The sequence below is a fragment of the Bicyclus anynana genome, chromosome 18 (assembly GCF_947172395.1).
Source record: "Bicyclus anynana chromosome 18, ilBicAnyn1.1, whole genome shotgun sequence".
NCBI classification, from domain to species: Eukaryota; Metazoa; Arthropoda; class Insecta; order Lepidoptera; family Nymphalidae; genus Bicyclus; species Bicyclus anynana.
In genome coordinates, this window is record NC_069100.1 from 8,123,862 (window position 1) to 8,138,205 (window position 14,344).

At 34.7% G+C, this 14,344-nt stretch overlaps 1 protein-coding gene across 1 annotated transcript; it reads right to left on the reverse strand.

The window, feature by feature from the left end:
- Positions 1-1,016: 1,016 nt before the first annotated feature.
- Positions 1,017-8,595, reverse strand: LOC112048276 (uncharacterized). Its single transcript, XM_024085756.2, has 3 exons — positions 8,460-8,595; positions 6,399-7,536; positions 1,017-5,671 (listed from the first exon to the last, which is right to left on the reverse strand). Exons 1-3 carry the CDS (start codon positions 8,527-8,529, stop codon positions 5,560-5,562), a joined length of 1,320 nt encoding a protein of 439 aa, XP_023941524.2. The 5' UTR covers positions 8,530-8,595; the 3' UTR covers positions 1,017-5,559.
- Positions 8,596-14,344: the final 5,749 nt, after the last annotated feature.

A 14,344-nucleotide genomic window follows, 5' to 3' on the forward strand; every position in this document is an offset into this window, starting at 1 on the left:
TAAGTCACCTAAGATTCGCAGACGACATTGCAGTATTTGCTAAATCAGCCTCAGAACTTCAAGAAATGATAAAGACGCTGAGTGTAGAAAGCAAAAAAGTAGGGTTACAGATTAACTTTATCAAAACAAAAATAATGACCAACCACCACCAAAAACCGGTAGAATTAGACAATAAGATAATAGAATATGTAAAGAACTATGTTTATTTAGGAAAGCAAATTTCTTTTAACAAGGACAACAATAAAGCAGAGGTGGAAAGAAGAGCAAATATAGCATGGAAAAAGTTCTGGGCTCATAAAGAAATTTTCAAAGGAAATTACACTGTTAATTTAAAAAGGGTTGTAATGGAGACAACTATTCTACCTTGCCTAACCTACGCCTGCCAAACATGGGTCTACAACACAAGTTCGAGGCATAAACTCATCACCACACAACGTGCAATGGAAAGGAGTATCTTGAAACTAAAAAAAGCTGACAAAATAAACAGTATGATTATTAGGAAAAAAACTAATCTCACAGATGCTCTGGACCATGCACAAAGACTTAAGTGGAGATGGGCAGGCCACCTTGGCAGGCTAAAGGACAAACGGTGGACTAAGAAAATTACCTACTGGAAAGGTCCCCTTGGTAAAAGGAAGGTAGGAAGGCCTATAGGAAGGTGGGTAGATGACATTACCGCAGTGGCTGGCCAAGGTTGGATGGAACTCACAAAAGAAAGGGACAATTGGAAAAAGATGGAGGAGGCTTATACCCGAAGGGGCCCATTATTAACTAGTACATAAATTAACTATTTAGATGAATATATAGATTAGTTAGAATAGTTTTAAGATATTGTTAAGTATTGTTAAGTTAAATGGGAAAATAAAGCTTATTATTATTATTATTATTATTATTAGCTCAGAATCCTAGGATTCCTAGGGTGGGCATGCACCAATGGAAAATGTAAATGTACCTATGAGCGATGACGAAAGAGTTCGTTCGCCATAATCATAATTTTAAAAATGAAATTCGATTCCTTTTTGCTTAATAACCAGCAAACTTAACTAAACCACACACATAAGCCCTGGAACACAGATCCCAACACATTGGATACAACAACATGCAAGATGTCGCAGAAATCTAAAACATGGTATGGTATTAAATATCGTAGGTATTGAGTTTATGTCGCTCTATGGACTTATCGTCTCTTTCTCTGGTACGTCCAAAGAAAGTGTGTGTAAGAAGGCATTGGATGCTGGAAGAAAGATGCTGTTTGATCCCCAGTTCTTGGAGGAGTGAGACTGTGTCCAGGATATTCAAGCATTCTTCTTCAACATATTTCTAGAGCGTGTATATTCTTTTTCTCACTTTCTCTCAGAGTCCAAGTCTCAGCATCCTATATAAATCGATTAATAGCACTCAATTAACTTCATTGTTTTGACTTTATAGGTTCATTGCAAAGAATATATTATTTATTACTCTTTTTAACAGAGTTCATTGTTTACAAACAAAACACTTCGCAAAGTTTCGTCCTAAAAATGCTAACTGTGGACGGGGAGACTGAATTGAGAGATTTAGAATGGAAAAAAATATTAATTTTAGATATTTAACAAAATATAAATTATTATTTTGGAATTTTGGACATCCACAATTTGTCCGTTTTACGATCAAAGGTGACTCAAGACCCATCGTAAGTTTTTGACATAAGCCATGACCATAAAACTTTACACAATTCGAAGACAATCGCAAATAACTGTCAAATCTTAACAAATCATTCACTCTTCGTATAAAAATAACGATCTAATCGTAATGAACAAACTATGCCCAACCGATGGCTTTCCATTGGCTTACACAATCCGAAATAGCCGTTTGACAAGTAAAAACGTACGATTTCAATTGTCAAATTCAATCGTTTGCGTTAGACAATTAGGCCCAAGTACAATATTTACCCTATATCTGTACTCACGTAATCTAAGCAAGTACGTAATATTTCTAATGTAGGACGTACTGGTTTATATAACCGTACTAAGTAGTCCAAGCATTTATTGCCAGGGTTGTCCTTTACAAGTTCAAATACATTCATCAGAAAATGAAACAAATAGATAAAAATTAATAAAATTTTAATATCAAAAACACACAACTTAAAAATCTCAAATTATTAACTTTATCCCGAGATCAAAATACAATCAGTACTAACTATTAGTTGGTACTCGTACCTACCTACGCGAATAAAATGCAATTTTCATAATTTTTTTTTTCAATAGAAAATGTTTTTTTCGTGTAGTGTTGGTACTATTTTCTAATAGCAATTTATTGGTACCTAGATATACACAATTAGAAACCACATGCTTTTTTTAAGAATATCTAAGTAGGAAGTACATAGATACCAAGGTACCATAGAAATTCGTGAGAGGTTAAAACTTAGGGAGTACCAAAGTACAGTACATAAAAAAATGTATTTACATAGGAATATAAATATAAATGTATGTAACAAGTACATACATTTATTTGAAATTAATATTTTTAAATTACTAATATGATACTAATTTTTTAAATCATAAAATTGACTTAAAAAATAAACTCAATTCTTAAAAATTCGAAGCAAATAATTATACCATAAATGTTAAATTTTTAAATACAAATCAATACCTACTTTTTGTAGTGTTGATAAAAAAATCAACTGTTAAATTGCCATTTTGTTTAATTTAATTAATAAACTTTAAGCTGATCAAATGGTAGCTATGTGCCTAGTCCATACCAGATACAGAGAACCCTGTATGACATCTAAGCAATATGCTTAAAAAAATTGTACAACACAGTTGGGTAGCATATTATATCAACATAATTTTTACACATATTTCACAGAAAATTTTGAATTACATCAAAATCTCATATTCAATATCAACAATCAACATACGTACCTACATATTATGTTAACACGTTATTTTTAGCATATGACAACACTGATAATTCAATCATAAAGGTGTGTCTACATCAAGGTATGTCACATTAAATGCTTTCTCGGACCCGTACTAAGCGGTTTAGTTCCTCGTTTCTTATACGCACTGCAAAGATGTGGAATGCTCTTCCAGCTTCCGTTTTCCCCACCTCCTACAACATGGGTACCTTCAAGTCAAGAGTGAATAGGCATCTTCTAGGCAAGCGCGTTCCACCATAGGCTGCATCACTGCTTACCATCAGGCGTGATTGCAGCTAAGCGCTTGCTTATACATAATAAAAAAAAAAAAAAAATTCTGAAGTACAATAACTATCTTTTCAATCAAGTCGTAAAGTAACAAAACATCGACATTAAAATTAACCTAACGAATTGAAAAGATTCCTTTTCCATGACCTTAGTCATCATAACTTCAAAAATAAAAAGAAACCTCTGAAAAAAAAAACAACCTCATTACCTAGGTACTTTAAAATTATAGTAAAAAAACAATAAAGATCATATTTCACATAGCCTAAATTAAGTCTGCGAGAGATCACAATAATTATAGGTACAGTCTTGGTTTTTACTCATTATTTTGTACGTAATTTCTTGTAAATTTTTCAGTCTTTTATATATATATATATATATATATATATATTAATATGCTTAGGAAGCTTTCTTCTATTAAAAAAAATGTTTTATCAATGAATTCTTGTGATAGTAATTTAAAAAAAACAGATTGTAACATCAATTAGTCAAAAGTCAAAATGTAAAACAAGTAGTCATGAGGCTGGGGTAACACACTTAACTTAACTTAAACCTTGCTACAAATCCTTGATTACTTAAAACAGACAGCCTAAACTAAACTTAAAATTAGAGCATTTTTTGTGTCAAAATAAAAAATATTGGCCATCCATGTCTTTCATTATCTTGATTTTTCCGTTTTATCTTTGTAATTGCTATGATTTTTTTTAATAAGTAGTCAAAATGTAAAGTAAATGATGAAAGTTAATAATACAACAATATAAAATATACTAATGATAAAATTATGTAAAGTCATTCATAATAACATACTCTTACTCATTCACGGACTTAAACATAATACCTACTAACAGATTAAATTACGATCATTAAAGGATGTCAATAATTAAATGACAATGGGGATGATGACTAGGTTTGAATATATTGATTTTTATGATACATTCGGGTAAATAGGATCAATGTTAACTAATTTATACATAAAAAGCAAAGATTGTCTGGATATTTGCAAAATAAATCAAATTATAAAATTTCGAAAACTATTAAATTTTTTTTATCGTAATTAGATGAAAATTCATACAGTTTTAGCTTCCTTACATTAAACGTGACATTTTTTAATAAATGAACTATAAAGATAAACGCACAAATAACAAAGATATTAGTAATTTTGTTTGAACGCGCATACAAATCTAACGATCATTACATTGCATATGACGTCATTTTTTCGAGCCATTTTGTATGGGGCGTTTTTCAGGGATCCGCGGCAGCGCCGCAAATCTGACTCTTTAAATCCCTGTAGCTCCATAAGTAATGATCGCAGATACCCTGTTCCTTTTACAAAATTGCTTTACTATTAGTATACTCTTAATTTATATACAATTTAAAAAACTGTCATCATCCCTATTATTATTTTTATCGTTATTTCCATTTTTTGTCAATATTAATTTGTCAAATAGAAAAGTAAAAATTTCTTATCGCAATAACTTTGTCAATTTGTCATCTATTTACAACGAAAAAATTAATACTTATTATTTTTTGTTAACATTAAAAACATTTTAATGGCACTAAGTGTTTTTTTTATTTAGTATTAATATTTAATGGCCTGGCCACACACTAGAATGAAACCTCTTGGAATAAAAACATTTTCTTACAAACTTAACAAAAATAACATCATGTTGCGGAAAAAAGGAACTAATATTTTATCCCACTAACGGCTTCAAATACTTGTGGCGCCCTCAATACAGGATTTTAAAAATATATCTAAACGATATTTTTATAACTTGATAGTGTGAGCCTCGATCCCCTCTATCTGTCTTTGTCTAACTCCATACATAAAGACATCATCGAAAATCATCAGTTATGAAAACATTATTACATTATTATGCAACAGGCTATATATATATAGTACATAATACAGGCATGTGTGCAATAATTAACATGAACAATAATATTTAACTTAAAACCTATAGAGAATATTTTATACAATAAAACACCAGATATAAATGAAAAAAAATTCAGAAATGTCAGTAGTTTAAAAAATACAAGTCTCAAATACAGAAATAAATCTTTTTTTATTCAACGATGTTGATACATTAGCACACAATACACTGGGTAGCTACCAGTGGCGTGCACACCATAAATGCAAAAAATGCCCCACCTACCCTGAGTACTCATTACGAACCTTTATTGTGATAGAAAATTTTCTATCTCATCTAGGGTATATACAATACACTATAGTGCATACCCTAGTTAAAAACCCTGTGCACGCCCCTGGTAGGTACTACTACTACAAATTCTTGATTATATTTACGAAATAATAACAATATTTTTCGAACCTTTTTTTTCAACATTATAGCAGTTTATTATCTCATAAAGGTGTGTACATACTATTTGTTACGTTTTGTACCATCACTCTTAAGTCTTGTGCTTTTCAATGTTACAGTAGTTGATTGTAGGGGCTTTCCGTTATTAGTCTTACGCAGCACAGGGCAGTAAGTTCTGAAAACAACATTTTTTTTTTAATTTCTTTAAAAACAAACAAACAAAAATTTACATTAAAATATAGACATGCCATGGTAGCAATACATTAGTGTGATAGTGTGATGTGATGTGATACACACATATATACAGCTTACCATTTAATACTAGAGGAAAAAGGGGTATGGAGAATATTATTCATGACTAGCGGACGCCCGCGACTTCGTCCGCGTGAAAGTCGTTGTAAACTTTCAACTACCCCTACCCCTACCCTACCATACCCCTGCCCTACCCCTACCCTACACTACCCTACTCATTAAGGCTGCACTTTATTTATTCCCCCCCCCCGTTACACAAAAATAATCCATATAGCATGAATTAGTATGCACGCGCGATGGCTTAGCGTATTTCTTGTATAACTTTGGTGTTTCTTTACCGATTTTTATGATTCTTTTTTTATTGAATAGGTAGTAATGTTACCTTTTTTAGTTAGGGATGAGTGATGAGTGTTATAAACATAAGAGAGTGCATGCCCTGGACCGGATTCGAACCCACACCCTCCGGAATCGGAGGCAGAGGTCATATGCACTGGGCTATCACGGCTCTAATATCTATATAATAATATTATAATGTCAAGAATAATTTTTATAAATTTAAGAATAAATAATGATTGTACATAGAAGAAAGATGTATAGTTTTTAAATAATGTTGTAGTTCTTATAAAGCAAATTAAAAAAAAACAACTTACATTGTGTGAGCATTGTCTCCAGAAGCTCCGCATGTCTGGCACACAAGTGCCCTCAATATTGGACAAGTGACTTTGTATTTGTTACCAATCTTTTCTTTAACACAGTGGTCCAAATAGACTGATGATGATTCACCATTCTTGCGACAAAATGTGCAGAGTGGCATACCCGCCTGGCTTGATGTAGATGATGCTCTACGAAGGGAAGGTTTATAGGGAGTTTTGAATCCAGAATAAAAGGTAGAATTTGATGTCACTGACTTATTGTCACTATTGTCATAAGAAATATTATTAAAACTGTTAAACAATAGCATGTCATTGTATTGAACTGGATTTGCGTACTTTGGTGATAGATTTTCAGTATATTGGAATCTACTTGTAGATGGCGTTTGTTCTGCATGAAACATGCCTGACAATTGTGAAGTGTTTTGTGAAAAATTTGATAAGGGTGATAGTGAAAACATACTGTTTGTTGATAGGTCTGTAGATTTTTTTTTGGGTGTACACCCATGTTCACTGTATGGGAATGATTCATTTTGAGACAAATTTGGTGATGGCATCATGGGTGACGGGGAAAACATACAATTTGTCGATAGATCTGGAGATTCTTTTTGGGTACACCCAAAATTATGTTCACTAGATGGGAATAGTTCATACTGTGTATGATTAGTTTCTTGTCCCTTTGGTTGCCGTATACAGTAATCAATATTTTCAGATTTTATCTCAGTGTTGTCAGATTCAAAAACTTTTCTACCAACAATAGCTCTTACTTTCACTGGAGTATTGCAAATCTGATTTTGATCATAATTTTGAGAATCAAAAACTGGATATTGCTTTGTAGGGCTATTGACATATTGTTGATGGCCAAAGTATGAAAAATTTCTGTTATTGTTAAATCTTATTGCATTATTGTCAGAATTCGAAGACTCAAACAAATTATTTTGGGTCAAAGAATCATATACCATCCGGTAGCCAAGTTTGCTATCATTTGACTGAGTGTCAGACCAAGGGCTATACTGTGTAGATTGAGTCAGCTGGATTGGTGTATTGAAATAGGATTCCGGTGATGTGGAATCTGTGGAACTGGAATATCTATGAGCTATTGGAAAAGGAGAATTATAGGCAAGGAATAAATCTGCATCTGAAAGTTGTAATAACAAATAATATAATTCAGGTTACCTATTTGGAGGAAACAGTGCAGTCTATTAATTAAGGAACAATTTGTAAATAACAAGAACATCACAACAAACAGCTAAGTGTAATACAATATATATGTATATGTATATTTCAATTTTCAATAGACAACTTATAATATTTTTTTGTCTGTGGGATTATAATTGTATGACAGTGGTGTCCAACCCTTTAAAAAATCTAAATTTTAATTATTTCAAGTAGATATATGAGCTAATACAAAAAACTTGGTTCTAATTGGTCAATTTAGTAAAATCAGAATCAAACCCAGATCCTCCCATTTATAAAGCAGCTCTTAAACAACTGCGCCAGAGGCGTCAAACTATAGATTATCTGATATTGAGTTTATACCCACCACCCCACTTGGATGTGTCACAGATCATTATTTACTATTATTCACCTACTAACAAACGCCCCGCGGTTTTACCTGCGTAGTTCCCATTCTCCTGTGAATATGGGCATGAAATAGTGTTTGACACTCACAAATAACGTAGCTTTCTATCAGTAAAAGAATGTCTCTATCAGTTCAGTAGATCCAAAGATTATCCTCTACAATCTCACAAACTACCTTTTTACTTTTTTAAATATTAGTAAGTATAGAACACGATCATTAAAGGTTCAAGTTCATTTCGCGAAGAAAAGTGAGTCCTAATATGGTCACCCATCCAGATAGAAGCCTTTATTATTGCTTGACCTTTTGCTAGCGTATTCGCCTCAATCAAGCTGACTAATGTAAATAATTTTATACATTACTATAGCGATATCGTATTATTATGAGTATGTAGTAAAGCTATATCGTATTACCTCGTAGTAATGCGATTTTTTTTGAAAATAGGAAAAAAAAAAAACAAATGACATGTAAACAAAACATACCCATTCCATTTTGTGGAGAGAACCAGCTTGCTTCACCTATGTATTCACTCGCGTTCTTCGTTGGAAACATTTTGTTCTAAAATATTAATTAAAACATTACTTTTAGTTTTATTGAGTTTGTTTTGATCTTATTAAGATGATAGCCTTAGCCATTTTTCATAGAATTGTGTAGCGGAAATGAATTGTGTAGAGGAAATGAATTTTAGTGACCACGCCCAAATGAGTCACTTTAATAATTTTGTTTCAAAATAATCTTTTTGTTTTGTCTATTTAATTGTCGAAAAATCAGTGTCTTATTTTACATATTTTGTGTAATATTCGGATTACGAACAATGTTTCACTTGTCAATGTATTTTTCAATATGTGAAGAAGTTAAGTTGTTCACTGTTAATCTATTATTTTTCATGGTAAGGGCGCTACTTTTAAAATATTCGTCAAAAATTAAATAAAATTGATGCAAAAATAATTTCGCAATTTGTCTTTCGCTGGAGTCTCGTTGGTCAATCTGCAGGATAGACAAAAACTCAGAAGCATGTGAGATTAGCAGTTTGGGAGACTTGAGTAGGTCCCCCACAGAACAGTAAAGCTTTAAGCTTTACCTTACAGAAAGGGCGTGCACAAGGCTATCGCTTTTGAGTAGGGTAGGCACTAAACATACAAATTGTATAAAATATAAAATTCCTTCTCCAACACAGGTTTAAGTTTTTTTGTCCATAGGGTAAACACTAGGCAGTGCATTATTGTATCTATGAAGTGCATGCTACTGGTTACCCACGATACAAAGCAATCAGTAAAAAAAAAGTTTACTTTGATATTTTTCCCAACATAACTGATATTTTGAGTATGTCGTTTTGCTTTGTTAAGGTTGTAACAAGCTTGAAAATTCTACGATAACATTTTCTTAAAATAATAACAAAAGAAAAACTTACATTTTCTATAACTTTTCTATACTTGAAGTCAATCATTGAGAGCTCTTTACCCTTCAAAAGTTTCTGCAAAACTAAATTTTTTCATTGCTTTTCGAGCGATCTTTCGGCGAGATCAAAAGAAACCCACCGTCAGGGCTGCCAAATCTACAAATTGCATACAAAAAAATTAAATAATTTGCTTGTTTTACTGTTATTATTTTACTGAATTGATGATTCTCTAATAAAACTCATTGATTCTCGCTCAGAAGATCTGTAGTTTACTTCCACTGAATTTCCTGGTGTCTAGTCTACGTTATGAGCAAATTAAGGATCACTTGTGTTATGCCGCAGCGAGACACTACCCGAGTCGAGTGGCATGAGAAGTAGCGAGGAAAGTAAGGAGGGAAGTTGTGTGACTATAGAATGGCAGCTGGGTTAGAAATTCTTAAAAGAAAACCTGAACATATTGTCTTAAACTTATTGGCTCTACCAGGTATCAGATTGCGTTGGATTCGCTGGATCGCCGAGCAAGACAACGGAGTGTTAACCAACTTTAAACTAATGTCAGTCGCTGACGAACAAGTAATCTCACATGCCTGCAGCGCTATCGGCTTGACAGCCGATAAAACTGTTCGTATGTTGGTCGCGATGTGCTTGCCATCATGACGTTTTGATCGTCAGTAGCGGATATACCTAAAGGTGCCTCGCCGAGTGTGCATCTGCTTATACTCGCTCGCCTTTTACTGTTCTATCATAGGACTGCTAGGCATAAGATAAGCGGTTTGGTTCCTCATTTTTCAAAAGCACAAGGTATAAAAGTCTCGGTTTACCTGTCATTTATAAAGTCCATCACTTTGTAAATGATAGGAAAACCAAGGCTTGACGATGGGGTCCCATTATGCTGATTTTTTTTGTTGGTTTTAACCAACACTGTGTTTCTAGTGTGAAGTTTCTAGTGTTAGCAGTCCTCTGAACCTCCTGATGAGGTTTAGTCAGAACCGAATATATGGAAGTCACTACAAAAGGCCTATGTCCTACAGTTAACATCCATCGACTGATGTGATATTGATGATGATGCTTTTTTATTCTTTACAGGCTAGCCCTTGACTACGATCTCACCTGATGGTATGTGATGATGTAATCTAAGATGAAAGCGGGCATGAAACTTGTTAGGAGGAGCATGAAATTCCCAACCTCTTTCGGTGTCTACACGACATCGTATCGGAATGCTAAATCGCTTGGCGGTACGCCTTTGCCGGTAGGGTAATAACTAGCCATGGCCGAAGCCTCTCACCAGTCTGATATAATATGCATATCATCATTCTCTGATAGCTAAGATTGCCGGAATAATCAAGCCGTTCCGAGCTGTAAATCGAACGAACATTCCAATTATAAACATCATCTTTTTGACGGCTCGGCAAAATACCAGTTGGCTGCTTTGGATTGCCAAGTAGACTGATTGGCACAGATTCACCACTTCTGATGAAACTTTAAAGCCTCCACTATCAGTGGAAAGTATGGTACTTTACGTACTACCTTCACCCATCGCACCGCAAGACCCTAGATGGGTTTTCATCGTTGTTGATGTTCCTCGCCATTGACGGTCAATTATTCTCGCGTTTCTAAAAAGCAAACGGCACTACCCACGCGGCATACTAGACAAGTCATGTTCATTGTACGCAATGACCAACACACGATCAATTATAGTCGTGGGTACTACAAAAACGTGAGAATAATTGACAGTTTGTGGCTAGCACAGGACTCGTACAAAACGATTTGTCTCTTCATTTTTCATACGCACGGCTAGTTTGCGCTCATTCATTACAATAATTAATCCGTATGTATGGATTTTTAAAAGGTAATCCGGCGGGTATCGACGTCTATAGAGTATGGACTCTTCTCCGCTGCAAGGCTGTAATGTTATCGTTTACAGTACAAATGCACCAGAGAATTCGTCAAAACTCCAAGAAAGATATCTGTTCTTGTCTCTATCACTTTTTACAACTCAACTTGTGAACTTTTGGCAGCCCTGAGTGTAACAAAGAAATGCCGCTTTGTTTACAAACACCGACGGCACGTGTGTATTATAGTTAGGCTATTCGATACTAGGTGGCGTTAAATTCCTATAAATAAACATTTGTGAACTAACGATTACAATTTACAACTTTGTTTTTTTTTGATTAAAGTTTTGAATCATCAACGTGTTTCTCGTATTTAACATGGATATGTTTTTGTATTGAACAAAGTTTCAACAATAAATAGCTCAAATTAGTAAAGCATAGAAAAAAATGATTATAGGGGTAACTGGGTAAGTCAATGATATATTATTGGGGTAGGTATTGTACTTACGATTTACAGCCGTGATAGCCCAATGGATATGACCTCTGTCTCCGATTCCGGAAGGCGTGGGTTCTAATTCGGTCCGGGGCATGAACCACCAACTTTTCAGTGTGCATTTTAAGAAATTAAATATTACGAGTCTCAAACGGTGAAGGAAAAACATCGTGAGGAAACCTGCACACCGGAGAATTTTCTTAATTCTCTGCGTGTGTGAAGTCTGCTAATCCGCATTGGGCCAGCGTGGTGGATGGCCTAACCCCTCTCATTCAGAGAGGAGACTTGAGCTCAGCAGTCAGCCGAATATTGGTTGAAATGATGATGATGAGGTAGGTACTTACAGTGGCGTAGTTTGGTAACCCAGAGCAAATAAAAATATGGGACCCCACTACCTACACTACCATAGTAAAGAAATATACCACTATCTACTATAAAAACTGATTTTTATCAAGTAAAAAAATTAAATAGGTACCTATGTAGGTAGATACTTATTCATATAGAAATCGAAGTTCAGTTCGATCGTGATAGTCTGGAAAGGATTCAAGGGTCCCCTTAGATTGAAGGTCCCGGGGCCCTGCAACGCCTTTTACTGTGGCCACTAGCCTAGCCCCTTGGTAGCTACGCCATTGGGTAATTATAAAAGTTACCGTTCGACACAAGATGGCGAATGAACGACTGTGGTGTGACCATGTGGTCGTAATGTGCAACGGCTTCAGAAGTATTTTGTACATTCGAATTACTTAGTGTAACGTACAAAGGTATTAAATACCTACTGTCGGTAACGTAGCCACAGATAACATATGTACAAGTAGGTAGCTATAATAGTACCAAGACTAAGCTTATAGTATGCGCGTTATCATCTGAGTCGTCCGGTCATAAAAGTCAAAAAAGATAGGAATGTGCAGCGCGCCTACCTGCGCACCCTAATTATCGATAAACGGCTACCTGCGCACGTGCTAATGATGAGTCAATAATGATTTGGACGATTCTGATTGGTCGGTTTCTAATGTAATTGCATTGCGTATTTTTTTTGCTATAAATGTGTATTATAGTAGTTTTTACCCGACAGCAAAAAGGGAAGGGTTATGTTTTTCGCGCGTATCTTGTAGGTAGGTATGTATGTAAATGTAACATTATTTATTACCTCATATCTTCCAAAAATTAACGGATTCACGTAATTAAGTTATCGTTAGATTTGTCTTAATAACCCAAGTGTTCTTAGGACGAATAGGTGAAGTTAAAAAAAAACAACATGACAACTATGAGACGCTATAGACTCGGTAGGTAAGTAGGTAAATGGGCATCAAAGTGAAGGGCTCATCAAGAAGATTTCAAAATGGTACCTACTTACCATATTTAAAAAAACCTACAATTAGAAGAACGTTATTTTTAATCGCTATACAAAATACGCGAGGCGGAAGACTAGATGCAAGCAAGTTAGGCAGTCGAATTTTTTTAATTATTGACTTGTTATAGTGTAAGTCCTAAGCGCACTAAAAGCTAAATAGGTAATCTACTCAATGTCCAATGACAAATCCAAGTCCACCATTTAGTAGCCTGGTGATGGTGAAACAGGCCTAGCTCCCGTGTGGGGTCATAGTCACACAAAGCAAGTATTTTCACACATTGCATGTAATTAAACGTTTCGCGGAAGACTGTATTAGCACACTGCCATTATTAACGCTTCTTTTGTAGGAATACCATGAATTATGACTGTTATAGACTTGTCCATCGTGTTTATGTGAGTTTCGCCAACTATTATGTAGATACAGTGGTAAGCCTATATGGTATACTAGTGGCAGCCCGCGACTTCGTCCGCCCTTAGACCTCTTTGATCCAGCCCTTACAGTAGTAAGTACCTATAATGGAGTAACTTCTCCCGTTTTCCCAACGTTTCCCTTCACTGCTCTGCTCCTATCGATCGTAGCGTGATGAAAGTGTACTATAACGCCCACGAGTATCACACTATCACACTAATATTATAAAAGCGAAAGTTTGTGTGTAAGTATGTTTGTTCCTCTTTTACGCTGCGGCTACTGAAACAATTTGGCTGACATTTGGAATGGAAATAGATTTCTCTCTGAATTAAAACATAGGTTACTTTTCATCCCGAAAAAATCCATGGTTCCCGCGGGATTTCTGAAAAACTGAATTCCACGCGGACGAAGTCGCAGGCATCCGCTAGTGAAAAATAATTGTACCAAGTTTCGTTAAAATCCGTTGAGTAGTTTTTATTTCTATAACGAACATATAGACAGACAAAAATTTTACTGATTGCATTTTTGCCAATTATCTTCTATACTTATAATAAATCTGTAGAGAGGTCAATTCTGTACATGAAATATATTTCCAAAATAACTATCAGGGGGTGATTAGTGATCGATACTGATGCCAAAAATGCAATCAGTAAAATTTTTGTCTGTCTGTCTGTCTGTCTGTCTGTCTGTCTGTCTGTCTGTCTGTATGTTCTTTATAGAAACAAAAACTACTGGACGGATTTTAACGAAACTTGGTACAATTATTCAACATACTCCTGGGCAGGTTAAAGTATACTTTTCATTACGCTACGATCAATAGGAGCAGAGCAGTGAAGAGAAATGTTGAGAAAACGGGAGAAGTTACTCAATTTTTTAAGCTTAC